General features: G+C 35.9%; 1 protein-coding gene across 8 annotated transcripts in view; it reads right to left on the bottom strand.

Annotated features, from left to right (window-relative positions):
* Positions 1-253: 253 nt before the first annotated feature.
* LOC125064465 (disintegrin and metalloproteinase domain-containing protein 22) overlaps positions 254-26,954 on the bottom strand; it is a 494,578-nt gene continuing 467,877 nt past the window's right edge. For 2 of the 8 annotated variants that reach the window (XM_047671514.1, XM_047671510.1), the window contains exons 17-29: positions 24,233-24,400; positions 23,730-24,034; positions 23,243-23,362; positions 22,926-23,103; positions 10,933-11,086; positions 9,280-9,379; positions 7,548-7,697; positions 5,903-5,977; positions 5,435-5,493; positions 4,891-5,099; positions 4,376-4,737; positions 3,752-4,045; positions 254-3,209 (exon numbers count right to left, since the gene is read on the bottom strand). In XM_047671514.1, the coding sequence (XP_047527470.1) occupies positions 3,032-3,209; positions 3,752-4,045; positions 4,376-4,737; positions 4,891-5,099; positions 5,435-5,493; positions 5,903-5,977; positions 7,548-7,697; positions 9,280-9,379; positions 10,933-11,086; positions 22,926-23,103; positions 23,243-23,362; positions 23,730-24,034; positions 24,233-24,400 (2,352 nt within the window). In that variant the 3' untranslated portion in view covers positions 254-3,031. Of the gene's footprint in view, positions 3,210-3,751; positions 4,046-4,375; positions 4,738-4,890; positions 5,100-5,434; positions 5,494-5,902; positions 5,978-6,531; positions 6,544-7,547; positions 7,698-9,240; positions 9,380-10,932; positions 11,087-22,925; positions 23,104-23,242; positions 23,363-23,729; positions 24,035-24,232; positions 24,401-26,954 lie in introns of all 8 variants that reach the window. The other 6 variants (XM_047671508.1, XM_047671507.1, XM_047671509.1 and 3 more) reach the window with 5 other exon arrangements.

A 26,954-nucleotide genomic window follows, 5' to 3' on the forward strand; every position in this document is an offset into this window, starting at 1 on the left:
CTTTCCACATAATGATAATAAATAAAGTGCGATATTACATTTTTTAAAGAGCGTTTTATGTAAAGTTAGCGAATAACAAAATATCTATATGTTGTACAGATAATAAATCGTAATGAATGAAAATAGGAACTTCAATGATATAAACTTGTCTATGTTTTACAATGTAATAATAAATAAATATTACTAAACTATGAACTATAATACTATAGTATAATTTAAAACAATTCCAATTATATTTTAATGGGTTCGATAAAAACATTTCAGTTGAATTCAAATCCTTTATAATAAAATTTAAATAACATTATACAATCTAACAATTGCTTTACTGTCTAAAATATTTACATAAAACAATTTCTTTGGCACTTCTACAATGACAGATAAAAAAAGTTATGAACGAGTCGATCGCACAGATAAAAAATGATGAAATTTGCAGGACACCAGAGCACTACCGTGAGCAATGACCGTGTATGGCGCCGTCAATTGACGTATTAGGCCTGCGCGGTACACGAATGCGCGGGAAATTCACTCTTACGTTTAAATTACGATTTTAAGACTAATAATTGAAATTTTATTAAAAATATAACGATAAAAAAGGAAAATGATACTGGTTTCGTATCCTCAAGATTTGGTTCAAGTATTGTATGACAATTCACAGTCAATTATTGCCATACGCTGGATCATGAGAGGGCTATGCTATGCTTTCCCGCGCATGTATGTTTGGATATAAAACGCGCGCGCACGCGACGCCTCCTGGGATTGACACTCGCTTGCGCGAACGAGACGACGGTCCACTAACGCGTACATTTTACAGACACAACACGCACCGACGATTCACATTGGCTTCATAAAAAAGTGAATTATGAAGCTGCCGATCTCTCTGTTCTTCACGAATTCCGCAATACACATGACGTTCACGCTGTGTCAGTGGGATAACAAAACGCTTGGCGCGGTGCGAAGGACACTCGGGCCACGACCACACATTTCAACAATATCAGTAAACATTACACATATATCCTTATATTCGCCACGATCGTACAATTTGCATTTTAAAGCAAATGCAAAGGAAACATACTTAAATACTAGTTTTGAAATATTCTTTAATAGACTAAGAAATGGCAGTAAAATATTTTCCTTAAGAAAAATCACGAGTTATAAATGTGCCTATTGTGAGCTATTTTATATAATCAGGTGTGCTGATGTATAGAGACACTATTTACAACGATTTTTCTACGTAATTTATGAAGCGATGCTGTTTATTGTGCGATAAAATAATTAAACGTACTTATTCTATACCCTATACTAATATTCAACATTGTTATTCCTACGAATTGATACATACATTTTACAGCCTACTGGTTATATCATTCAATATTTTGAGTCTGTGGCGGTCGCCTCCGCACCGGTCGCGAGTGTCGTACCCAGTACAGAGCATAAGTAACGAGACTACCCTGTACGCGTAATTAGTTACCTAGTTTACCTTATATAATATATTATAACGTTTATCTAAGAGATTAATTATTATGATCGCGGTCGTAGGGCCGCAGCTTGTGCAATGGCGATCGACATCGGCGTAGTTGCGCTTTTTTATCGATGAGAGTAATAACGCGGGTCAACGAACTTGGCGATTGATTAAAGTCGGTTTGCCACCGGTGTGACCGCTGGTTATTTAGTTGACTAGTGTTCGTAGAGCTCGCTGTGCCTATGTCGATCAACGTGGGCTAGATGAAGTATTTTTTTCTAGTCAATATTATATAACTTTAAGTTACTAGTTCCTATAATCGTGGCGGCGCCACCTAGCCTAGCGTAAACCCGAATGAAACAATAACTTTCTAAATTGTCATAATAAAATGAACGAAAACTGTAACATACAAGGACACTATCTCGATGAAATATTATGCTCGATAAAATCGTATGTTGACGTAATTTTTTCGCTAACTATGGTTACACCTTCCACGAGTGGATTCAACCGATAACATAGGTACTTACACGTTTTATATCAAGAGTATATCTAAAGTCTAAGCTATATCGTTTCTAATCCGATGCATTACATCCCATCGAAAGCAGTGTCCCCTTTCAACATACGTCTTTCACATCAGCGTAAATTCGTTTCGATAATTATACATACCATATATATATATTCATGTATACATATATATACTTTGAATCCGAAATAACTTATATTCACATCAATGTAGATAACTATTTTAGAATATGTGTATTTTATGTATCTAAATACAAAAACATTATTAGATTACGATTACGGTTCGAGACCTCCGAGCGTAACGTCTTACAGAAGTTCTCCAACGAAACTCGCATAAGAAACCGCTGTGTCGCACTCGCACAGATTGGTGTTACCGTTGTATTAACTAACCGAACGTGTGTCTGTGAAGTTGGGCGTTTCGGAGAGGTGATTCGGTGCGATGAGATCGTTTACTCTCCGGGGACGGTTGCGACGCCCGCCTTCCTACCGGCCTCCGGACACACGGTGACGAAACCGGAAACACGAAACGATCGCTCGAACGATGAATTCACAGATCGCACGTCTCGAGCTCGCGAACGGTGTCGAGCCGGCTCGATTAAAGCTTCGACGGATACTACGTCACCAGAATTTGTTAAACGCCTATCTAAGTGTAAGCCACTCGGCGGTCGCGTTCCGAGTTCGAGCGACCCGACGACAGCTGCTCGCGCGTCCCGGCGCGCGTCCCGCCGCGCGTCCCGACGCACGCCCGCCGCGCGTCCCGCCGCGTGCCCCGACTTGTGTTCCGACGCGCGGCCGCCCCGCCGCCGGCCCGGAACCCAGATAAGAGTATATAAAGCGTATCGATTTAAAACGAATATAAATATTTAAAAGAACGCGACCCGGCGACGGCGCGGCTTGTGATTGACGATTTAACTCTTAAATAATCTAATTATTTCAGTCAAATCGTTAAAGTCGGTGCAATTAGATTCATTATTTACATTTGACTTTTAACGATTACGTATTCACATGTCCACTACGCGCGTCCTAGGGCTAGTGGTGGCGGGCAGGGGGTCAGTGCGTGTACTCGGGGAAGGCGGCCGGGCGCTCGCTGCCGGAGCTGGCCGGAGATCGCGGAGAGCCGAGCTGGGGGAGCGGGGAGGTCGGCGAGGGGAAGTAGTCGCGCTCCACCGGCACCGCCTCTTCACTCGCCCACCGGGCTAACTGTTGTTGAGCTTGAATAAATTCATCACTAGAAAATGATAGAGAAGAGGAACGGAGAGTCTAGGCGCGTCGCTGCGGCGGGCTCCCGAGTCTGTCCGACCGACTGGCGGGCGCTGCGTGCAGAGCCGACCAGTCGGTGATTCGTTGGTTTATAAATTTTAAAAATTATGCCAATTTTTAGTATTAATATTGTAATTAGTACAAAATTATCCAATTGTCCGTGTATTGAATTTGTGTAACAATTTACTGCCAATCAGAAAGTAATAAGGATTATGTCCTTTGATTTAGACCCTTGGAGCCCGCCCGTGACGTTTTCATGAGTGTTGTTAAGTGTGATGTCGCTGCAAATAAATATGGAAACAATAGAAATATCATTTTATTTGAATGTTTTTTAAATATTTGTGCAGTTAGTCTCAGGCAGTTAAACTGTTTAAGTTACGTATTAACAATATTATAATTAAATATTAAATTTGCTATTGTAAAGCTTAGCTAGGTTACAAAAGTGTCAATTTGTTAGTGTTAACTTAATCTACAATCAACGAATCTAGCCCTCCTATAAAAAAGTCTCACCTCTCGCTGTCGGGTGCATCGCGTAATCTTTCTGTGTCCGCGGTTTCGTAGAGCGCGTCGTCATCCGGCGGGACACGGTGCGTCCCGTGCGCGACGACATGTCCCGGGTGCGCGCCATGCGTCCCGTGCGCCGGGTGCGTCCCGTGCGAGCTGTGCGGCGCGTGCGCCAGGAGCGCCGGGGACGTGGCCGCGGGCGCCGCGAACATGGCGGGGTGGTGACGCGCGCTGCCGCGGAACCGCGGGTAGCCGAAGCGGGACTCCTCCTCGCCGGCACCGATGCGGCCGCGACAACGACTGCGGATTTATAATTAACTTATGATTGCAAAAACATATTAAGAAGAATTTTGTCGTTTTGGACATGAGTGAAATTAAATTTTAAATAGACTGTTGCTAAAATGTAGTAGTATTTTTTTTTATCGTACATGCTGGCAACGTCAATATGACGTAGAAGTACACGAGACAGCCGAAGCGTCATAGTTGATGGAATATCGAAAAAATAAATATTACAAACGTGAACGAATAGACTTACATTTCGGACATCATGTTTGATAACGAGTTGATGCCTAGCCCCCTCGATATATTTATATATGTAAATTAAGCTAGGTTTAAAATGAATTGACTTACGCTGGTACTTCTCCTTCAATTCGATAATGTCTATCGGCTTCCGTCTCCGACATTCTTATATCTTCCGATCCAGACGGGCTCATGTGTCTGCTGGAGTGATGTTCGAGCTGTCTGATCAAATCTTCTAAGTTCCTGATCCTTATCGGTCCGCATGGTGGTGCTTCGTCTTCTTCCTCTTCGCCTCGCTGTCTTCTCAAATCGGCTTCATGGATTTTCTCAGCGCTGGGTGCTCTTTCTCGCTTATATTCGTATTCCTGGAGAGCTCGCAGGTCTCCAGAGCCGACGGCAGCACCAGCACTTGCTCGCTGGGCGGCGGCTGTCTTTAACGCTACGATTATGTTTTCGTGATAGCCGTTCAAATCCTGTAATGAGCATACGTTTTTATTTTTAGTATTTAGTATAGTGTTATTGTAGTTTTAGTATAGTTGAACATTATTTAATTTGTCACATAAATCATTGTTATCATCTTTACACATCATATTGTAGATAACTTGAGTTTTGGAAAAAGTAACTACCTTAAACTTGTACTCCATGTCTGCGACAGCCCCTGCTGGCTCCTGTCCGTCTGATTGTGATCCAGCCTCCAGCTGCTCGGACTGCGAGTCTTCCGCCCACTTGTCCTTACCGTCCACTGCACCATATCCATGCTTCTTCAGAATACCCTTTTCTGGCAGTTTTGCCATTGAGTTAGAAGCTACGTCTATGAAGGCGATGTCTTCTTCGCCTGAAAAAAACATATTTATCTTATTTAGTTTTAAGATTGAAATTGCAGATAATCAGTTTTGTTTAGTGGTAGGGCTTTGAGCGAACCCGATGAAAGAAGTACAACTCATCATATACCGCTAAAATGTAATACTTAGCATTGTTGTGTTCAAGGGACATAACATCTTAGTTCCAAAGGCGTTGCCTATCAAAGATATGGTTGGATATGGCTGATGCCATTTACCAATAGGTTCTACCCATTACTACGTTATACTCATTTTACATAAAAAAGTAATAATTGTTAATTTTTTGTATCTTAGTACAATGATTTTAATTCTTAGTAATATAAATAATTACCAGAATGGGTCGGTTCGTCCTCACTACCGGAATGTACACGTTTCATTTGCTTATGGTCTCTGAAAAAAAAATCAATCTTTAATAATGTTTTCAAAATATAAATAAATAAATTATCTGTAAGCAAAAATGAATTGCGCATGCCAATGGCTCCGATATGATTCAGCCAATATTATGATGGTAATAAAAAACATATTGACGCGTGAAAAACTGAGTTAATTTGACAATGAAGAACTAACAATTAAACTTAATTAGTTTTCGTACGACTAATATTTTATAATATATTATTTTCACACAAGGACTAGCTAGGATATAAGCAACTAAAGACAGTAACCTAAGGAGTTAAGGGAACTACGGCTTTGTTTCAATAAGATACATAAAATAAGAATAATTACAATAAATATTATCAGCCTAGACAGATAGACCCCATGAAGTTAGTACAAATTTTGCTTTTTGTGATTGGCAACTCACGGATATCTGCTAGTGTTGCCAGCTCCCGACATGTGATTCCCGTGTCTGAAGATCACGCGCTGGGAGTCTCCGCGGCTGAGAAATTTGGAATCTTTTAAATTTTGTTCCATTTTCGAATTTTTAAATTTCCAGGCCGTTACTGTTTACGTTTCGAATCGCTCCTTAAGATCTCCTCCGTAAGTTTACTGATTGGATTTGTCGTAATTACCTTTGATGAGTTTAGATATCTTGACAGCTACATTGGTAAATTGCGTTAGTCGTCTATTTCACATTGGATTTTCATCGTTTCTGGACGATTTTATGGTATGGTATCCAGTACAATTATAAATTCATAACATAAATGGTACTATTGTCTACGATATATCTATCTATTCTATGTATTTAGTGCCTGTTAGAATCTATGTGCATATTTACCACCTTCACAATTCCAATTTAAATGATTTCTAAAAACAAATTATATTTAAAAAGCGTGTATTTTAACGCATGTGTGATTGTGCTCGGTCACACTGGAACACGCTACGTATGTTTCAACTGCTTCGAAGCATATTTGTACCAAAGCCGTATGCGATAAAAGCGAAAATCGTGTGAGAAAATTAGTATGAGCGGTGAGACTTTAAGCTTGAACGTACCTGAGGAGATTTCTGTTACACCAGTTCCGATAGGAAGAGGAAAGAGAAATTTAATTTCGAAAAATAATTAAGGATAATCGCAACGTGCTCTAGAATGTATGTATGTTCGATATTTAAAATCTATGGCTATTTGTCCCGTATGCAGGGGCGGACCTTAAGTTTAGGGGGCCTTTGGCTATCACTACTTAGAGGCCACCTAAGACATATCTGAACGTAGACTTGAATTAAATTAATTGAATGGGTTTGATTAATTGCAGGACTCGCAGCGCTGCAAACCATACGATCTGTGTAATTTAATACAGTTATGGATTCTTTCGCATTATCGTCTACTTTTACTTTGACTTGACTTAGCTTGGGCCCCTTTGAATCCACGGGGCTCTGGGCTGAAGCCCAAAAACCTAAAAAGTAGATCCGGCCCTGCCCGTATACGAGTTGAAACTTGTTTTTGTACAGAGAAGTACAAGTATCTCGTTGATAATAATTAGTAATTTTATCGGTATAATGACGTGAATCAATATTGGTTATTTCAAAAGTATTTTATATAAGTACATTTAAGAGGCTAAATAAGTATTATCAATATATTTTTGTGAATTACAAAATCGAATTATTTTCTTAATGCTTTAACTATATAATTATGTTATAATTATATAGTTATGATGAAATGACTTTTATAATATTGTTGCCAGTTACAATAATCTAGAGCACGTTTTACTTTATAATAACTTAATGGGACCTAAATTATATTTAATACACAAAGTATACATAAAACACAGATAAAGAATTCAAGAAAAGGCATGGAAACAGTGTGAATATTAGGTAATTAGAAAAATAGGTACAATCGAAAACATATACATAAAATTTTAAATTATAATTTATAAAATATATAAGATTTAAATGTACCTTAAAATCAGTACAGTCACATTCAAACTGATTAATAAATTCGCACAATGTAGGGGAGACTTTACAAAAACGGACATTGCGAGGAGTTTTTACCAAAAGGGTTACCTAATACTTACCTAAACGTGTTATTAAAGGCGTGCATCTTCCCACCGTCAAGCGATATGTCCTCTTGCGAATTATTCGATGTAGTGGAACCGGCTGCGAAGCTTTTTGCGATCGGTTTCTTCACGTACGGAGGGTCGTACTTCGGTAGCGTACTCTTTTTCCTGATGCAGGCGTGGCGTGGAAACGCACACTCAGATCAATCGATTAAGTTTAAAAAATCGAGTCATTCGATATTGCAACGGAATCGAGAACACCTCAGGGATCAATTTTGTTGTCGATGTTTTCGTTTCCGAATATAATTTTGACAGGCTGAATGGATGCTGACGATTTTATATATTTTCTTAATTTTTTTTATACAATGCTTATTAGCATGCTAGCTAGTACGTTAATTTAATATGAATATTAAAAAATACTGGTAATTCAAGTAACGAACTCTTCTTCTTTGCTTGTACGTAAGAAGACGACGCCTTGTCAGTTTCCATTCATGACCTTTAATTTTGGAATTACTATCAATGTCAAAGTGATAGATTGGGAATGATAACAATATTCAATTAATGGGCTTTTAAATCCCAAATCTAATTCGACTTTTCAATTAATCCAATTAGAATTTAAAGACTGGTGCTTTTGGATATCACAATTAAAACAAATTTAATTCTGAATTAATTTTTGAATAAAACTTCAATTTTTCGTTTCATTCCTCATGGGAATTGATGTTCATGGAAACATAATCAAAATCGATCTTAGCTTAAGTGATAAGGCTCTTTCCAGTAAAAATGATAATTTAAAATGAATTTGTAATGTCAAAGCTCACGGCGTCCGAGAAGAGAAATGTTTAACAAAAGTAAAATCAGCTACAAATCGAAAAGATCTTTACAAGCTCGGCATTTTTTGTATTTTTAATGGAAAGATAATAAATTACTTAAATATAACATTAGGCGTTTCTAACTAGATAGACAGCTGCTTGAAAGAAGAATCCGTGCATCGCACATTCGCTTTTCGTGCAAAAGTTTATAGATAATTTAGTGATAGTGAAATGATCAGTGATATCAGAGTCGAGCGTGCTATATCTTCGCATGATGTTCGAGTCGATCGGTCATATATCGATTGTAACGCGAGAATAAAAACACTACGTCAATTGATAAAAATAATAATCGTAACGGCTACGATGAGCGACGTGACACAATGTGGGAAGATATAGACGCGATCGCGCCGTCGGGCAGCAGTCCGCGGCGCCCGGCGACACGGTCTCCGACCAAGAAAGGAAACGAAAACGAGTCACAGTTCACATAAGCCAATGCATACATCCAAGAGCCCAGAATTTTAAGGGTTTGAATCGAGGTGTCGCTCGAGTACAACGTGGAAAGCCTCGTCGGCATGCAGCGAGGCGGCCGGACGGCGACGCCTCGCGGGGCGAAGGCGCGTGCGGGCGCGGGCCGGGCGCCGCGGGCCGGCCGCCGGCGCGAGCACAGAGCCACAGAACCACAGATCAAATGCAGTTGGGGCGCCTGACCCGCCAGCTAGCTCTACGACGACAACGTAAACGACATAAAAAATCTTCAAATAATCAAAAAACGAAAAACCAATCGTCGACTTTAAAAACGTAAACACCAACGCTAACGTCTAAAATAAACATATAAGTATACGAAGGTGACGATTTAAATTTCTCCTTAAAGACTACCTTTGGTCTGTTTTCTGCTCACTAACCTTAGGCACAGGGAGAAGTTTTTGTGTACTACGACTGACCTGTAGCAGAGAGCGCTCAGGGCAAATACTATGAATACCCCCCCTACCACAGACATGAGCACCGCCACGAGGAATACCGTGTTCGAGCCGTGGTAGTTCTCTGCGCCCAAAGAGAAGGGTAAGTCACGCGCGGGCCGGCACGCTCGTCGTCGTCCTGCCACGTGGTGCGTAACACATTCAGCGTTACGCGCTACGCGGCGGGACGGCGAGGATACGCGAGCGGCGCCGGCGGGACCCGTGGCCGGCAAGACAGACACGACACGACACTGCAGGCACAGGCAACGGACACAGTGCGACAACACCGAGTTACCCGCTGTTACCTGAAGCAGTACGCCATCCAGGCGAAACCCACGAACACGGACAGCACGACCGCGAGTAATAATAACACCATGTTCACGGTGCTCATCTTATTGCCCTCGATCTCACCTGGAAGAGAGGGGTCCCGCGCGTTAGTGCGCCGGCGCCGCCCGCGCTTGTATCCACGCCTCTCCGAGCATTGCTCCCCGGGACATTTATTCGTTCCAGAATATGTTTTCCCAATTTTACTTACACTCAAACTTTTACGTTAAAAAGAATTTAATCCAGACTCTGTTTTTATTCAGAGCCTTTTGTTATTTTTAATGTATCAAGGTATGTTTTCCGGTCCCCCCTATCGAAGAGCAGTGCTCGGATTTGTTCGGCCAATTATACAAAGTTATACATCAATAGCAAAGGGAAATAGGAGGGATACATTGACAGAGGTAAGAAGGCACCTGAAATCATAAATCAGCGATACATGTTATTAATCACCAGTAAAATAAACTGTAAGAAAGAAAGCGATAGAATTATAAATTAAACAAACCATAGTACACATCCACATCACAATAAAACAAATGACACATTATACAAGCAAGAAAAATAACGTTAGAGGCACAAAAAAAATCGTTGAGAAAATAGTACATACATATTTTATATAAGGAAACGATTCATGAATATTAATCACGAAGCCGCAGACAAACATACATACATACATATGTTTTGATATAAAATAATTGAGGTTAATAATATCAAGGATATTTTTAAAAAAATTTAGTACATGTAAGATAGACTAAATAGATCCACAACATTTAAGTCTTTGAAAAGTAATTATGATATAGTATTCATATTGATATAGAAAACATAGCTATCAAGTGGTGTCGACAGCGACGGTGACTCCGTAATGCACTAGGGAGACAACTACTAAATAAATACTTCATCACCCTTAGCCCAAGTGACCGTGTCTTTATAAGGTTGTACGTCATCGTCGTTCTCGATTCGCTTGATGGCGCTAGTACATTCTTTATCATAGTGTAAATAAACAAAACTTTGTTGTCTATGAAAATTAGATTATGTCATAACCTAAAAACTTTGGAAATTTGAAATTTAATTTATGCCGCAGTTAGCTTATATATGGCTAAATAAATTTGTTTAAAGACTAGAACATAGACATTACATGCGGAAAACTGCGAGCGATTCTCGCCAAATCGTAGCGACTCCAGACGGATTTCGCTTCAGTCTGACCAGTCTTTCAAGGTATTTCTGATATAATAATTGTATCATAGCAAGGTCATTCTACGGCCTTGAATATATCATATTTACAGTTCATTGAACTATCTGGTACTGGTTTTGACTCACCATACGGCGTTTCCTTCTTTGTCATGTTGTAAGCCGCTTTGGTAGCGTTGTCCGGAACGTAGGGCGTCGGCGACGGCGGCAGGGCGTCCGGCTGCGAGCAGTCCGGTCCAGTCCATCCTCGGTTACACACGCACTTGTTTACATTTGAACAAGTCTGAAAAAATAAATACATTTATAAGTTATTATTATATGTTATTTTTGTTTTTTTTTTTTTATTTCATTTTGCACAAACATAAGATTTTAAGATATTCTACGCTGTTTATTCGCCAACTCGTAAGAAAATAACTTCTTTGAAAACAGACTTGGAACTCGATAAGAGATTACAATTCTTATAATATTTAAAGAATAACTGTAAGCATTTAACATTTTATTTTAAATTAGTTGTCGCCCGCGGTTTCGCTTCAGTTTAGGGATATGCCTGTATATAGTCTACATCCTTCCTTGGAGTTCAATCTTGTTTCACATTAAATTAGATCAAATAAGGTTCAGTAGTTTGGCTGTGAGAGTGTAGCAGACAGACAGACAAACATATATTACATTACTATAAATGTTTTTGGGTTTCGATCTGATCTATTCGAAGTATATCTTCGGGGTTTTGATAATTAGAATTATTGTTGTTGTTGTAAATGTTTAATTCAATACACTAGCTTGTTTTTATCAAAATACAATTCTGTAATTTACTTGGTGGTAGGGCTTTGTGCGAGCTCTTCTGGGTGGGTACCAACCAAACACATCATACATTCTACCTCCAAGCAAGCAATACTTTGTATTGTTGTGTTCCGGTTTGTAGACTGAGTGAGCCAGTGTATGATGATCCCAAGATGTATGGAATCATTAACGATGCGAATGTCTAAGTGCAGCGGTGACCTCTTACCATCAAGTGGCACATTTGCCCGTCCGCCTACCTAAATCATAAAAAAGTACCGTCATGCCGGATTTATAATAATATATATTTTACTACATTATACATCTTTTACATAAAAAGCGAAAATACGTAAAACGAGAGAAATAAAACAGTCAAGATTAGTTTCGTTTCAAATTTGCGAGTGACTAAATAGCGTTAAATCAAAATCAGACGTCAAAACAGAAGTTGTTGAAGGATGAATTACTCTGTGAAACTTTTCGAATCCTGTGTATTATAAATAACGAACTCAATGTTGACTTCGTATATAAAGTTTTGTTGGCATGGACTGTTTAGATTTCCACAGTTATTGATAAAAAGGCCTTGTTTAACTTCAGAGGTGAAAGGAAAATGTGAACAATTAATATTTTCGTTGAGATTGTTTTGAAGGATTTTCATTTGAAACTAATCATAATTTGACTATTCATTGGTAAAATAAGATTAATAAAGTTTTAAAAATTTCAAGTAAATTTTGAAAAAAATATGGAGATAGAAATTGTGTTTTCGTACATTTTGTATTTTCATATGCTTAAATTGTGTTTGTAATTATTCGTGCTAGGCGGGGAAGCAAAACATCGTGAGGAAACCTGCATGTGTCTAATTTCAATGAAATTCTGGCACAGGTGTGCTCAAGCTTCAAACTCACTCCTCAAAAGGGAGAGACTTTTAGAGCCTGTTACTGAAGTTACAGAATAGAAAAACAACAGAGTAAAACTAAATAAACAATTTTAAAGAACAGTAGACATAACAGTTGCCATATTTACAGGTAAAACACATGCAAAGACATACACTAAGTATTCCAAATTCGAAATAAATTGAAATATTAAACCTAACACAGTTATATCGATAGTTTCTAAGAACAAATTAACAAACAATTGTTTATTCCAAGCTATCACCATAAGAACCCCTCAAGTCATTTAATATTTAAATTGATAAATTAAAATAAAATATTACAATCTTATTTGACAACCTGCTCGTCCCGATTTCGATTGTCAATATTACAGACTTTCTTATACATGATTTTTGCAAAGGTTTAACCGTTTACGCATCGCATGCAACGGAAACTCTCCTCAGGGAGCAATACGGAATCGCTTGCGCAAGTCACTGTGACGGTTAGGGGCCTCCAAGCTAGAAGAGTTCCCGAGGTAATTGAGGCAGAGGCTGTTACTCTATTTTTCATAAAAACTAGAAATAAGTGTCGTTACTATTTTGCGAAATGTGTTCGTAGTCGTATATCTGTATTATGTATCTGTATATACAATTACCAAATCGCTCAATTGCAGAATTAACGTAAATGTTAACAGAACTAGTGACAATTATGAGGATTGATTGCCATCCACGGTTGAACGCTCCGGCGCTCTGTGTGCGTTTATAAGCAGTTTAATGCCTAATATATATTTATAAGTCGAGTTGGATCGTTGAACAGAACACGTTGTCCGAATCACAAATTGCATGCCTTATTTGATCTTCGTGATTGTGAGTAAAAGAATTCTGTTTTTTTATAGTATCGGTAGAGTAAACTAGACCACCTGATAGTAAGTCACCACAGTCTATTTCCTACATCACACTAATCTGACACTAACCTTGGGAGCTCAGAAGAGCATTCACAAAGGACATACCTTGTGCCTGCAATTACACCGGCTCACTCACCTTTCAAACCGAAATACGTGATGAGATAGGTTTCCACAAATAATTTAACTTACAACTTGAAGTGGCATGTATAAACTAACTCATCTTGATATAGAGGGGTCGTTTTTGATTGTTTGATGTCCTTAACGATAACGTTGCTCAGGTACTAGATCACTATTAATAAGACGTTGCGTGTTTATTAACCGATAAATTACAAACGTCAGTAAGGGTAGGTACGAAGCGCTATTCGGTCGTCGACTTCTCAATTCCTCAGCGTAAAATCCTTGTGTCGTTTTCGATTAATTATTCTCTTATTCTTCCAATACTTCCATACATACATAGTACTTATCCAGAAAAGATGCTACATTGTATCAATGAAGTAGGTAACAACTTAACATTTCTTAAAACATGGTGAAACCGAGAGAGAGCTTGGCATGGTCTCCCTCGATTTCTGTACATCACAAAAACTTATGGAACTAAATCCAAAATAGGCAAGCGATTTCACTTAGGAATAAAAAATAAAGTCAAATAAATTCACGTATTTATTTGAATAAAAAATTAAGGATATTTTGAAAAAACGTTTTTGGTGTATAAAAATGTGTAACTTGATTATAAAATGATTTAATGAGGTGAGGTTTAAAAGTTTAGCAAAACCGAGCACCGTCGATTTAATTTTGGAATATTGTTCAGGTTTTCTTAAGAATATTATTGTGGGCGTTAAAAGCTTACTTGATTATAAAATTATTATTTAAAAAAAATATATTTTGACCAACCTGATTCGTTAACATTTTGAACGTTAAAAGAATTAAAAATTTCACGCAGTGGAAGAAAGAAATGGTACGAAAAAAAGAAGTATACTGTAATTTCTGACAAAGCTGAGGATCACGCCATTAGCGCGTACTCTTTTAATCTTTTATAAAGACGGTCTGTTTCTACTTCGATCCGCTTCACTTTGTTTCAAACGCAAGATGTAAGTTTCCAAGATTTAAACAAGTTTTTAACAAGTTAAATTGTTTGGTCTCTACCAAGCTCGGCGTAAAACGAATTATTATCCACAGTTACAGGTGTCAACAACTTGTACTGAGTTTTAACAATGTTTGCGTTGCCTTCTTAACATTATTCAGACATCGGTGAGCGCCTATCGCATGCTTCTGACAATTTTCTCTGAAATTACGTGCAAAATTTATGCATTGGTACTCGTTCCTTGGATGACAGTCTTGGCTCAACAACGTGTTTTAGTTAATGTGGATTTGATATGGCATTTATGTGCGAAAGAGATCGACTTATAAATTGTGAGATAGGAAATATAATATAATTGCTATTGATGACAGTTACGTAATAAAATAAACTTAGGTTCCGAATTTCAGCCTTCTATACTTAGTTGTTTCGGCTACACTATGATTCAGAGAGTCAGACAGGAGAAACGATTTTATAAGTACAGATGAGCATCTGCAGCTTTTGAGCTGGCTACTATACGGACCAATCTTAAGTCAATACATTCTTATATACTAGGGATGTCTGTATTTAAGAATATGAATATTTTTCCAGTTTTATACCTCAAATGCGTGTATGCCCCAACAAAAGTAGACTATCTATATTGACATACATATATAATTGTATTTAACTAACATGACTGTATTTTTATATGTTGAAAAAGGTAACTACTGAGTTTCTTGCCGGTTCTTCTCGGTAGAATCTACATTCCGAAGCGGTCGTAGCTTTACTTTAAATAGTTTGTTAAATGATTCAAAAGTGCTTGTAAAAGCCTACTTGAATAAAGTATATTTTGATTTGATTTGATTTGACATGGATACTCTTATCAAGTTCGATTTATTAAAATATCCTAACAATGCTTTATTGTTTAATAGCGTTCAAGTTCGTCTTAGAATAATGAATTGTCGTTTTTTGATAAATTGACACATTTTTTTTTCTTAATCATTAAGTTATATAATGTAAGCAATGCTGTTAATAATTTTCTTCTATTTATTGTTAAAGATTATATATTTCGAATAAATACATAAGCAACGCAAATGTATTCATTAGACAATTGAATCATTAGGTCCGCTAAGCAGAAGTCGAAAACATTTTCATTACACGAACAACATCATTCGAAGCGTAAAAATGTCTGACATTCTCGCGTACCGAATGCCCTCCGTGGACATGGCGAATTTGAAAATTTCAACTACGAACATAAAACCACATGAGCGAGTGATTTCTAATTATTTGTATTTAAAATTCATCTAACCGTAAACTTAGTAGGTAGGATTTGATTTAGTTACTTTAAATAATGTACGAAGTATGTGTTACGGATTTTATTGTTTAAATAACAAAACAGTTGTAACCGTTTTTTCTGTGAGAAATAAAGTTTAAAATGGGTATCGTTATGTTAAACATATAAATATATAATATGACACAGTATGTTGTGGAATGTAGATATAGAATAATCGAACTATGTATATTTTTATTTGGTATAAAATAAAGCAATAATACGTAACATAAATGTTATGTAATAAAATATACAAACGAAAAACTCTTCTTATTTTGACAGAATTTGATTTCCAAAATATAATTTACTGTAAGCTCTTACTAATAACTTCATATAATATCTGAAAAGGTTATTATAGAATACAATAAACAAATCAGAATGTTCCCCCAAACTTTATCAATCACTCAAATTCTAAACTCGTTTGAACACAATCATAGTCAAAAGCACACATTTGAATGAAACCATTTCACTATTCATCTCGCAACAAGTTCGATAAAACTTAATTCAAAGCGAGTCGCTCACAATTGTGAGAGTAGGACCAATAACATAGGTTAGATTATTTCATTCCAAATTGCTTTCAAAACGCATGTATTGAGTTCCCTAACTCGGGTACCTAATTTGGTTTTGATGTGATTTCGGATTAATCATACCAGTTTGAACCGGTTTCCATTTCGCGACAATACTTTGTCGTTCTGACATAAGTGTTTGAATTTAGTTGCTACATAAGGGAATAAATGATGCGGTGTATGTATATAAATATATTAATTACTTAATGTTATTATCTATGGGAATCATCTATTGACAGGTTTTGGGGGTAAAACTGAACCGTCAAATGGACTGACGTTCTAGTCTGCCGCCGTGTGTATGGCCTTCGTTGCTACTCTGTGTGAGTATGTATACTGCAGACGCATGACACAAACTCTATGATTTTATTTATTTTTGTTCATTTGTTTTTTGGTTTTCCTTAATAATAAATTATTTCAATATCAATTAATATCGATGTTTCCTATTCAGGTCAGGTTCCTAGTCAGGCGTACTGTGACAATCACGAGTAAGTAAGGAAGTAAGGCTAGTATTATGCACGACGCGATGTGTTTCTTCAAAGACTAGACTATTCAATCCGTAATTGTCGTAAAAATAAAAAACTAAGATTTTTTTGTAGTTAGCACATACATAATTATTAGCGGTCAGCTCCTGGACATCCGATATAGGATACAGAAGAAATGTCTGCTCTGTCTAACTATGTCAGTCTGTCTGTTTTTTGATAGGACGTCGTCTACTTTTTTACGCCTACTACCTATCCGAAAAACGCGAGCGAAACCGCGGACGACAACTAGTTTTCAATAAAGGAACTAATAATTAACTTTATAATTAATATAGACTTGATTTATGTATATGATATACGTTAAATATAGACAACATGAAACTTAATTGAACACTATAATTACTATCCAACAACCGAACCGAACAACCGAATTCACGAAGGGCTATTTAGCGTAATGATAATTTAGATAATAATTATCACAGAGACTGAGTTTAGTGTGCTGTCAGGCGAGTTCGTTGATACAATTTACGCTATAATAAAGTGTATATACAACCCGATTTAAGCCTTAATTTGAATAATTTAAGAAATACACAACGTCATTGGTCGATAATTTAATTTATACTATATATATTTATTATGGATTTGTAAGTAAATGGAAATTGTATCTTTCAAATAAATAATAAGCGATCACTTCTGTGCCTTACTTACTTAGTAATATTTATTCGGTACTGAATCACATTAAATCTGTTCGTTCCACTTTTATTTTACGTTTAACCGAATATAGAACATTAAAATTTTCTTTTTTATATTGGTAACACTAAAGGTCGACCACAGCTAACACAAGAAAAGGCTAGTTTAAATACTGAACTGTTTTGTCTTTGCCCGTTTTATATAGATATCTATATATTGTTATAATTAATTTTGAATATATATTAAGCTAGTTGTCGCCCGCGGACTCGCTTGCGTTTTATGGGTTGGTTGTCATGTGTTAGGCAAAATCAGCCTTTGTCCTTCCTTGGAGTTCAAGTTTGCTTTATACCAAATTTCGTCAAATTCGTTTCATTGGTTTGGCAGTTAAAGAACGACAGACAGGCAGACAGAGAGAGTTATTTTCACATTTATAATATTAGTATAGATAAGTTTTTATATGGACTGGCAAATAGGTAAATCCCAATATAATATACATTCGCACCGTAAGAAACATTAACCATTCCTTAAATCGCTGATGCTAGGGAACTACGACGTTAGGTAATGTAACTTTTACCGCCTGTCTCACGCTTTCGACCACAACAAAACAATACTAAATATATCTATTTCGTAGTAAAATGTAATGTAATAGGTAAGGCCTACCTAGATATTTAAATTTTCGCCTAGCGATACTGTGATTTAGTTTCTATTTACTCAATTAAGCTGATAGTATATATAACAGTACATACTTGTCCCACAATTGGACAAAGTTCCCATTTCGGGATAGCGATGAAAGGGCAGGGAATTAATCAAATTTTATTTTCAAGGCCACGTTACCTAAATACCTTTGATAAATCTGGCGTAATATCGGATAGACTGAGATTAGAAACGAACTTAGTATAATTGGAATTCGTAACTATTACAAATTAGACTCGGACCGCTCCAATTGAAGTTTGTCGACAATTATTGAGATTCGCTTTGAAATATTATTGACTGGTATAGATTATCATTGAGTAAATCAACGTCGAATTCATATTAATTACTCTAGAAGGAAACTACTAAATTCTTGCCGGTTCTTCTCGGTAGAATCTACATTCCTAGCCAGTGGTAAATTTACGTTTAATTATACTGGTTTACTCGCCGTTGAAACGACACCAACCATATCTCGGTCTGTGGCTACCAGTGAAAATGTATGAATGTATTATAATTGTTATAAAATCCATACAAATTATACATTTGATTTTCCCTGAAGCGTTGTTTAAATATATTCCAGTCTACATTGTTATATTGCCTCAAAGTTGAGATTATATTTGTTGTTCACATGTTACGTTGCCTTTATTCAGCTGTAAATGTAGAATCAAGTTTTAACCAGTTTGTTGCGAGGTTATTGGCGCGCAATAGGTATTTTACATCATCAAGATATAATTCGTTGCGGTATAATATTATAATAATATATATATATTCATTTTATAAACGATACAAAACTTAATTTCTTAAGCATCAATCGATGTATCATATTCGGGCGTTCCGTTCCGCAGAAACTATTTTCAACGTATTAATAAGTTTTGAGATATATTTTAATCAAATAAGAAAATTGTGTTCATGGATAAGGAATATCACGCACACACGTAAATAGTAACGTCAGTTACACAAAATCACGTACAAAACACACACATATTCATCTGATATTAAATAAAATACTCGCACGTACGCACTCACACAGATACTTTTTACTTATACGAAATGAGTTCTCATTTTGAATTAAGGGCTTCTTAAATGAGACACGTAATAAAACTTCGCTTTTCAATTAAAAAAATGAAATTCAATTTTAATAATTACAATTTACAATTAAGATATATATATATCTTAGTATATCAAGTCAAATTTATACTTATTTAGAGATACCATACAAATGAGATATGTATATATTCATTTCGAGTAATAACACAAAGAATTTCGATATGTCTGACATCGAAAATATGTAATATGACTATTGAACTTCAATAAGGAAAAATGTCGACAATTGTGACTTTGTCATTCGATCAATTTGATCCTGTTTCTTATGAAAAATATAATATTAAAGACGTAGATTATTCCAACCAATGCTTCTACTCAGATAGGATTCGATTTAAGCGTTCACTAGTGTAGGGTGTGGTTGTAAATGCATCAGACTGGCTCGCAGAATCTGATTTGTGACAACGAAGGTCCGCCTGTGACGGTATTTGATTATCTCCCAACTGCATAAACTTTGAATCTCCAAATATTTTATAATATTACAACCGACAAAAGTCAAAAGTGAACAGTTCGCTCATGGTATTATTTATTGACGATGTATAAAAAATAACAACTATTGGAAGTACTTGAAATTAAGTACATTAGAGCTATTTTGAATTTGAAAGACAGTTACGATCGTGAAATGTTAAAAAACATTTACTATGGTATTTGTTACATTTAAATGATACAATATTTAATGATTGGCGAAGATTAATTACGAAGTTTTTTGCCGGTTCTTCTCGGTAGAATCTACATTTCGAGCCGGTAGCTTAACATTTTTACCCTTGTAAAATGACGATTCAGAATATTTGTCAAAGCTTACTTAAATAAAGTACACGTAATTCAAAATGTTTCTATTGATAAAATAAGTGAATTGTTAACGAATAACACTGCTAGTTAAAGAATATCACTATTTGAAAACAAAACGTCTGACTCCGTTACTTATTGGAGTAACTAATTCCGTTCAAAGAAGGAATATCGAATTTATGATTAGTTAGAATCTAACCTGACGGGCTTGCACGAAGCCATACCACTAAGTAAAAATATTTAAATTTCATGACTGTCGTGGTTTCAATTGAATCCCAATCAATGAACTCACTAATTACGTAATAAGTCCTAGCAAAAAACGTCCCTTTTTTATGTGAAGCATATATTAGCGCTATTGGGGATCGACCCGTAAGTCGTGACGATAAACGGTATGACGCTCCCTGATGCCGGCATTCGTCTCCGCCGCCGCGCTATTTTCTATTATATTTGGCTGCGGAACAACTTAGACGGGATACCTATTCAAAGAAACCCGTACAAAAGCACCGGTTAACTTAAAATTTAAATGTATATTCAGTGTTGGCAGAGTTCGTATCCAACTCTACAGATTATAACAAGTTTAACAATTGTGAATGAAAACTCATAAACACACCCGGACCTGAAGTTCACCGTCGCTGTGCGCTAAATCAGAATGAGGTGTTAATTACTAAAGTGTAAGCCGCTGTACTCGGGTAAGTTAAAAGCGGCAGCGATTAGCGATTTCTTAGTCGCTAATATTGTTTAATTTATTTAAGTGCAGCTTTTCTGTTATATACTATTTTATATGTGAATCTTTACTAATAAATGAACTTCATTAATCGACTTGAAAAACCGTTCATGTAATTGCAATCCACAAAAGGGAGTCTTGCGTATATTTTTTCCAATGTAAGTATTCCATTATCAGTATACACCATACTTTAAATTGACCAGATGGACTTATTGGTAAATTTGTACTGCATTTGATATATGTTGATATAAGAGGTAATCATTTAAGAGGAATGTGCAATATCCGAACAAGCTTATGTCTAGTTTAAGAAAACTCCATTTGAATTACTTTAAATGTTTAAAGTAATTAATATATCAATCTAATTTATTTTTGATTCCCGCCAAAACTCTTTTTTTTTTCGCTACAGATAATAAATTATTGGTTCGAAATATAATGTAATTAAAAAGTAATATTTTTAATTATATAAGGACTTAATTACATGTGTTTTTGTATTGTCTCACTGAAAAAAAATACTTTAACGACTAATATACATAAACCTTATGACAAAACATGCAGATCGTTTTAGAGAAGTTTTTAGTACATAAAATTATAGTATTATTGTAACTGTGCGCTTCGTTCCATCCGCTTCGAGTTAAGAATATTGACGAGTAAAGTAAACGTTACCTTTTTGCAATTTCATATTTTGCAACGTCTCAAAAATTATTAAAAAAAAATATAAACACATGTTTAGTGGATAATAAGGTATGATTGCTTAAGCAATAATTAATTATCATTTATGTATTAAATAAAAAAGGTGCGCGTAATTATGTACGCGCGTGAGATGTTCTATTTCTCAGGCGTAATTAGAAATGTACTTAATTGTATGCAATTAATTAATAATAATTATCATTATAAATGTAGGACATTTCCACCGTACTACTACTATAAATATAATAACACGCAATCGCTTATTAAAAAAAAGTAATAAAATAATCATTATAAAATAAGTCAATGTTTTTTACACCTTTACTTTGTATGTTACCCATATCAGATATTAATTTTAAAAATTTAGTGATGAGTTGATGGTGTAACTTTCTCAATAAATAAATAAATAAAAAATACAGTGCGGAGTTATCTGTTTTTAGCGACTTGACACATAATTGGTTGTTTAGTAAGTAACTTCATATAGTTGACACGTCAAACTGTGTGCGCGCATTATAAACAATCGTTCACATCATTTCAATAGAGAAGATCATTCCAAAAGAACTACAATTTAAAAAATGTAAGGTAGGTCATTTTTATAGAGCAAGCGTGTTTTTAGTAGACCTAGATATAACTATATACTTTAAAATTTGGTGCGTAATGATTAGATATTACATACAGTCTCTCCGTCAATTTATCTTTCTCTAATAAAAAAAAAAAAAAATTAAAAAAAAATCGACGTAAAATTACAAAATCAAATTCACAAATTGTAAGCGATGTTGTTAAAATTAAATCTAAAAATCTTTTTACATGACAAAACGTGACGTGCCTTTGCCTGCATTCAATATGAATAAAAAAAAAATACAATTTAAGATATTATGCAGCGATCTGTATAGTTCTTACAAAATAACAACAATAGTCTAGCATATTTGTTTTATTTGCAAGTCTGAAACTGAATACAATGAGGTCACAAGAGCACGTATAATTCGCTTATACATCGTAGCCCACTTTTAAAGTAGAATGCATTGAGCAAGTTAAATTAATGGGCTCCGAACTAGCTCGGTGGGTCGATTAAATGATATTGAATTAAAACTCCGCGCTGCAGTACCTGAAGCTTAATGGACGCTTTGGACAAATGATTTGTTAAAAACTACGTTTAAAATGTTAAGTTTGGTTCTACTGCTGAAAGCCGAGTTCGGAATACGTTTTTTGGGTCAGTAATAAGTTTAAATGAAGACGTTAATCTTTTAAATGACGTAACAGAAGATTAAAGTCAACATAAATTAGATATCAAGACTAAAAGCTAATCTAGCAAAGGGTTCTATAGAAGAACGTTCTAGAATCTAATTTTTCTTTTTTTTAATTTAGATAAGATAAAAAGTAGTTACATAATATTTTTCTCGCACTTTCTTGGTACACATATACATAATTATTTATGTTTTTTGATATCAAGTTAGTCAAATACGGGATTAAAACTCACCCCTCTGGCGGAGCACTCATTGTTGTTGTGGTCGGTTGGGCACTTGGTGTGATCAATGTACGGGAAGATGGAGGTGCAGGTTTGATTGACACAGATGAGGTTGTCTCCGCACGGGGTCCCGTCCTGGACCAGCCCCAAGCGCCCAATTTCGGAATGTTCTGGTAAACCTGTGGTCGCTCTGGAAATATCGATTAAGAATAAGACAGAGGCCAATAATTTGTTAGGTAATTTCATTTCATAGTAATTAATGGGTACAAATAAATAAGGTTAGACATTTATTTACTAACTAAAAAACACCATATGGATTAATGACTCACTTGCAATCATATTCATTGCCTTTGATAGTAATAACAGTTCTCGTGTAGTATTCGTCCATACCCGGTACCACGGGATATCTGTTGCCGGATTGACATTGCAGCGAACCGCATCTCACGTTCCTGGAAGAACACGAGTATATGAATAATATACTTCTCGGAAATAATTAGAAATTCAGTCAAACATTAATATAATTGTAACGTACATATGTAAACTGATTTATTAGAGAACTATTTTGCTTTTAAACAGTCATATTTTATTGAGAATATGTTGAAAAAAATAAACAACAGAACTATTTATTAGACCCTGGGAGATGAAACTCTGAAGGCTGCGGGATTTATATAGGACTACCACAGCTGTAAGTACCGCCTATTAAAACATGCTCTGTTGGAGGAAGAAGTTTCATGTCACATGACTTTTTATCTATGGATAGAGAGTAATTCGTTTTTAAAACAATATTACATTTAACAGCTCTATGTTTATACTTACTCTGCATCGCATTTCATATAATTGCCACCATTGTCTTGCCCACAGTGTCCTGTAACCGAACCCTTGGAGTTGAACTGTTCGAAGCATTCTTTATCTGCCCCATTTGAGCCCGTGCCCCAGATTTTTTCGCACTGCGTGGACAGTGTAGGGCATTGTCCAGCAAAGCAGTATCCCTTGCTGGACTCGCAGGGCTCGCCGTTCTTCCGGTAAGCGTCTACAGGACAAGAACCGGATAGGCCGGTGCAGGTTTCTTCGAGATCACATTCGTTAGTCGCTTCCCGACATGTGATACCGCGTGGCTTTAGCTGTAGATTTTAAAGAATAAATTACCAAGCCAGGTTTAGGTCTAACTAGGAAATTATAACAAACTTTATTATTAATGTATGTGTTACTAAGCGACTGTTAAGATTTTCACATTAGCAAAAAGTAATTTGGGGTTTTACTTAAAAGTTGATACCTTGTGAAAAACTAAGACTCTTAACGTGATATTATATGGACAGTACCTGACATCGCTCACAGCACTCTCCTTCAGCACATTGCGACTCCTTAGTGAGCCTACAAGTAAAGGGATCGCAACATGGATTCAGATGCTGACACTCAGATATCGTCCCACAGTCGCACTCCTCGCCCTCATCCAGACGTCCGTTTCCACATTGACGATGAACTACCAACTGGGAAGAAAAAGCAATAATATTATAAATTGGGATTGACAATTTCAATCTTTGTATATACTATATGCAAAGTTAGTTGTATTCTGTTACAAGGGAAGACCTATGAATTTTACAAAATTGGATCTTCTCTCCTAGTTTTTGAGGAGAAGATTTGTAGCCATATTCTCATATCTGTTTACCGCTTTTACTGTGCCGGTTAGTAGATAAAGAAATGGCAGATTATCACCCGACACGGCACGTACGAGTTTCCTTACGATGTTTACCTTACCGCCAAGAACAGATGATTATGAACACACATTGAGGATATAAATAACCCGTGGCGCTTACTTAAAAGTAGGCCATCATTGATTAAGACTAACGTGTTCTAACTACTTCACCATGGCAAAATATAAATCAGTAATATACGTATAATATTCATACAGGAGTACTTCTGCAATATATGATGAGTACTTCTGTACAAAAATATTTGAATTGGAAGGGTAATTGTAGCGTAAAATCTAGAAATTGCAAAAAGTAAATTTTGGACCATAATATGTCATGAAAAATTCAACGAAGTAAATAATAGTTGTTTTTTCGCGTGGCAAAGTACCAGCACATTAGTAATGTACAAAGTAATTAACTGGGAACGGAATAAGGGGCGTAATCCCCCCGTATATACTCCCGGATCCTGAGAACTTATTTAGATAATTAGTTTTCACAAAAATAATTAATTCGAACATTTTATAACGTAATCGTCTTCCCTGGAAATCTGTTCGTTATGAAAGAAACGAATCAGGTTAATTTTATTTTAAAATTTCGTAATACGTTTATTAAGTAGCATCTGTTACAATAAACAGAAACACAACTGATACATCCAAGCCTACCAACTTTATAATTACTAATTACTCTACCATAGCTTTTAACATTTGAAATTTTTAATCAAGTCTGATGATTAAAATATCCCAACGGTATTTTTTTTGGGTAAACTCTATTTTCGAAACAAAAGGATTATAAAAACGTTGATTACTTTATGGGTTGGTATAATTATGTTTCGGTAACTGTTAAACAATTGCGATAATAAATAGGTCACAGAAAGTAGAACGAGTTAAAGAATGTAACATTGTAATTTAACTTTCATTCTTCACGGTTCCAGCTTTTGTTTCGTAATTAACTTAAATTTAACGAATAGGATTAAAAGTTTATGAAAAGGAAACTATGAAATATACCCCTTTCCAGCTGAAGGAGTTGAGAGTTTATCTTTTAATATGAATTTAAGAATATTACATTATATATAAATTTGAGTATAAAGTTTACGAAACTATAGAAAATGTTAGACAATGTACCCGCCGGAGTACATATCTGTAGGGAATTCACTTCGTATTTCATTCGTGAGATGTTGATAATCGACTTCGACTGACGATCCTATAAATTTTGTAAGTTTTCTTATAGATATTGTATATCACATTCTAACATTTCACGCTCGTGTTCTCCGGTGAGTTCCGAGTTTCTTTTCAAAGAATACCACAATTGTTGCTTTTAAAATTGTATACTATTTTAAGTACAGTAAGAAAAATAAAATATTTTCCTGGTAAAGTAATCTCGAGAGAGGTACATAAAATTTTGGCATACCAATAGCAATGGCACGCTGACCTAAATTCTTAATACAAAACAATCGAAGGTGAAAAGGAAGTCCACGATCATCCGATAAATATGTAAACGTTTCAAAACGATGCGGGAGCTGCGGCCGTTATCGTTGGCTGCTATGTAAATTTATTCCAATAGGAACTGTGCCCGGCCCGCGCCCTGTTATTATATATTCGCAAACGAAGAGATAATTCCGTGGGAGGGCATCTGTATTACCATAACTTTTATTAAAGGAGTGGGACCCGAGAAGAGATGACAAACAATGCGAGCCCGCTGATTAATTTTCGACGCAGAAATCTGTTTTGCATTCGAATGCCCGCCGTGTTAATAGCTGGAGTGGAGTGCGAATGACGTCAGAGTTGAAAAGTTGTGTTGTTCGAGCCGGTTGAACTTCTCGGATTGTGGTTTTATGGAGGTGTCGAGTAACTTCCGCGCTTGTACCAATTATAAGTGCGTCTCTAGAAGTTTATTGAATTGTATAGAATTAAAGGTTGAATGTGGGCTTTGAATGTTTTATAAACGGTTTCGTTGAACCACCCCAAAATACTTACTTATGAAAGCGTTTTAAATTAACGTCTAAGGTCAGTTGTTGGTGGCTTTAAGAACACGCCAGAGAACTGTCGCATATTATTTTACCGATAAAAACTAAAATTTGAAATATTCATTTAAAAAAATCAAAGGAAATTCTCGCCTTCACACATTAAGATTGAATTGAATTAATGTTTGATGCGAAAATAATAAATTACGAAATTCATTGATATTTTAAAACTGACTACTAGTAAAAATCTATACACAATACAGTAATTGAAAAGCGCCCAATAAATTATTTTTTTAATTCGAACTTTATATAAATTGGAACTAACTACGAGCTTACGGTATGAAATTGACTAAAAGGTTCTCATGTGCTTAGTAATAGACCCAAACTTCATTT

This window comes from Vanessa atalanta, chromosome 6 (genome assembly GCF_905147765.1).
Source record: "Vanessa atalanta chromosome 6, ilVanAtal1.2, whole genome shotgun sequence".
Lineage (NCBI taxonomy): Eukaryota > Metazoa > Arthropoda > Insecta > Lepidoptera > Nymphalidae > Vanessa > Vanessa atalanta.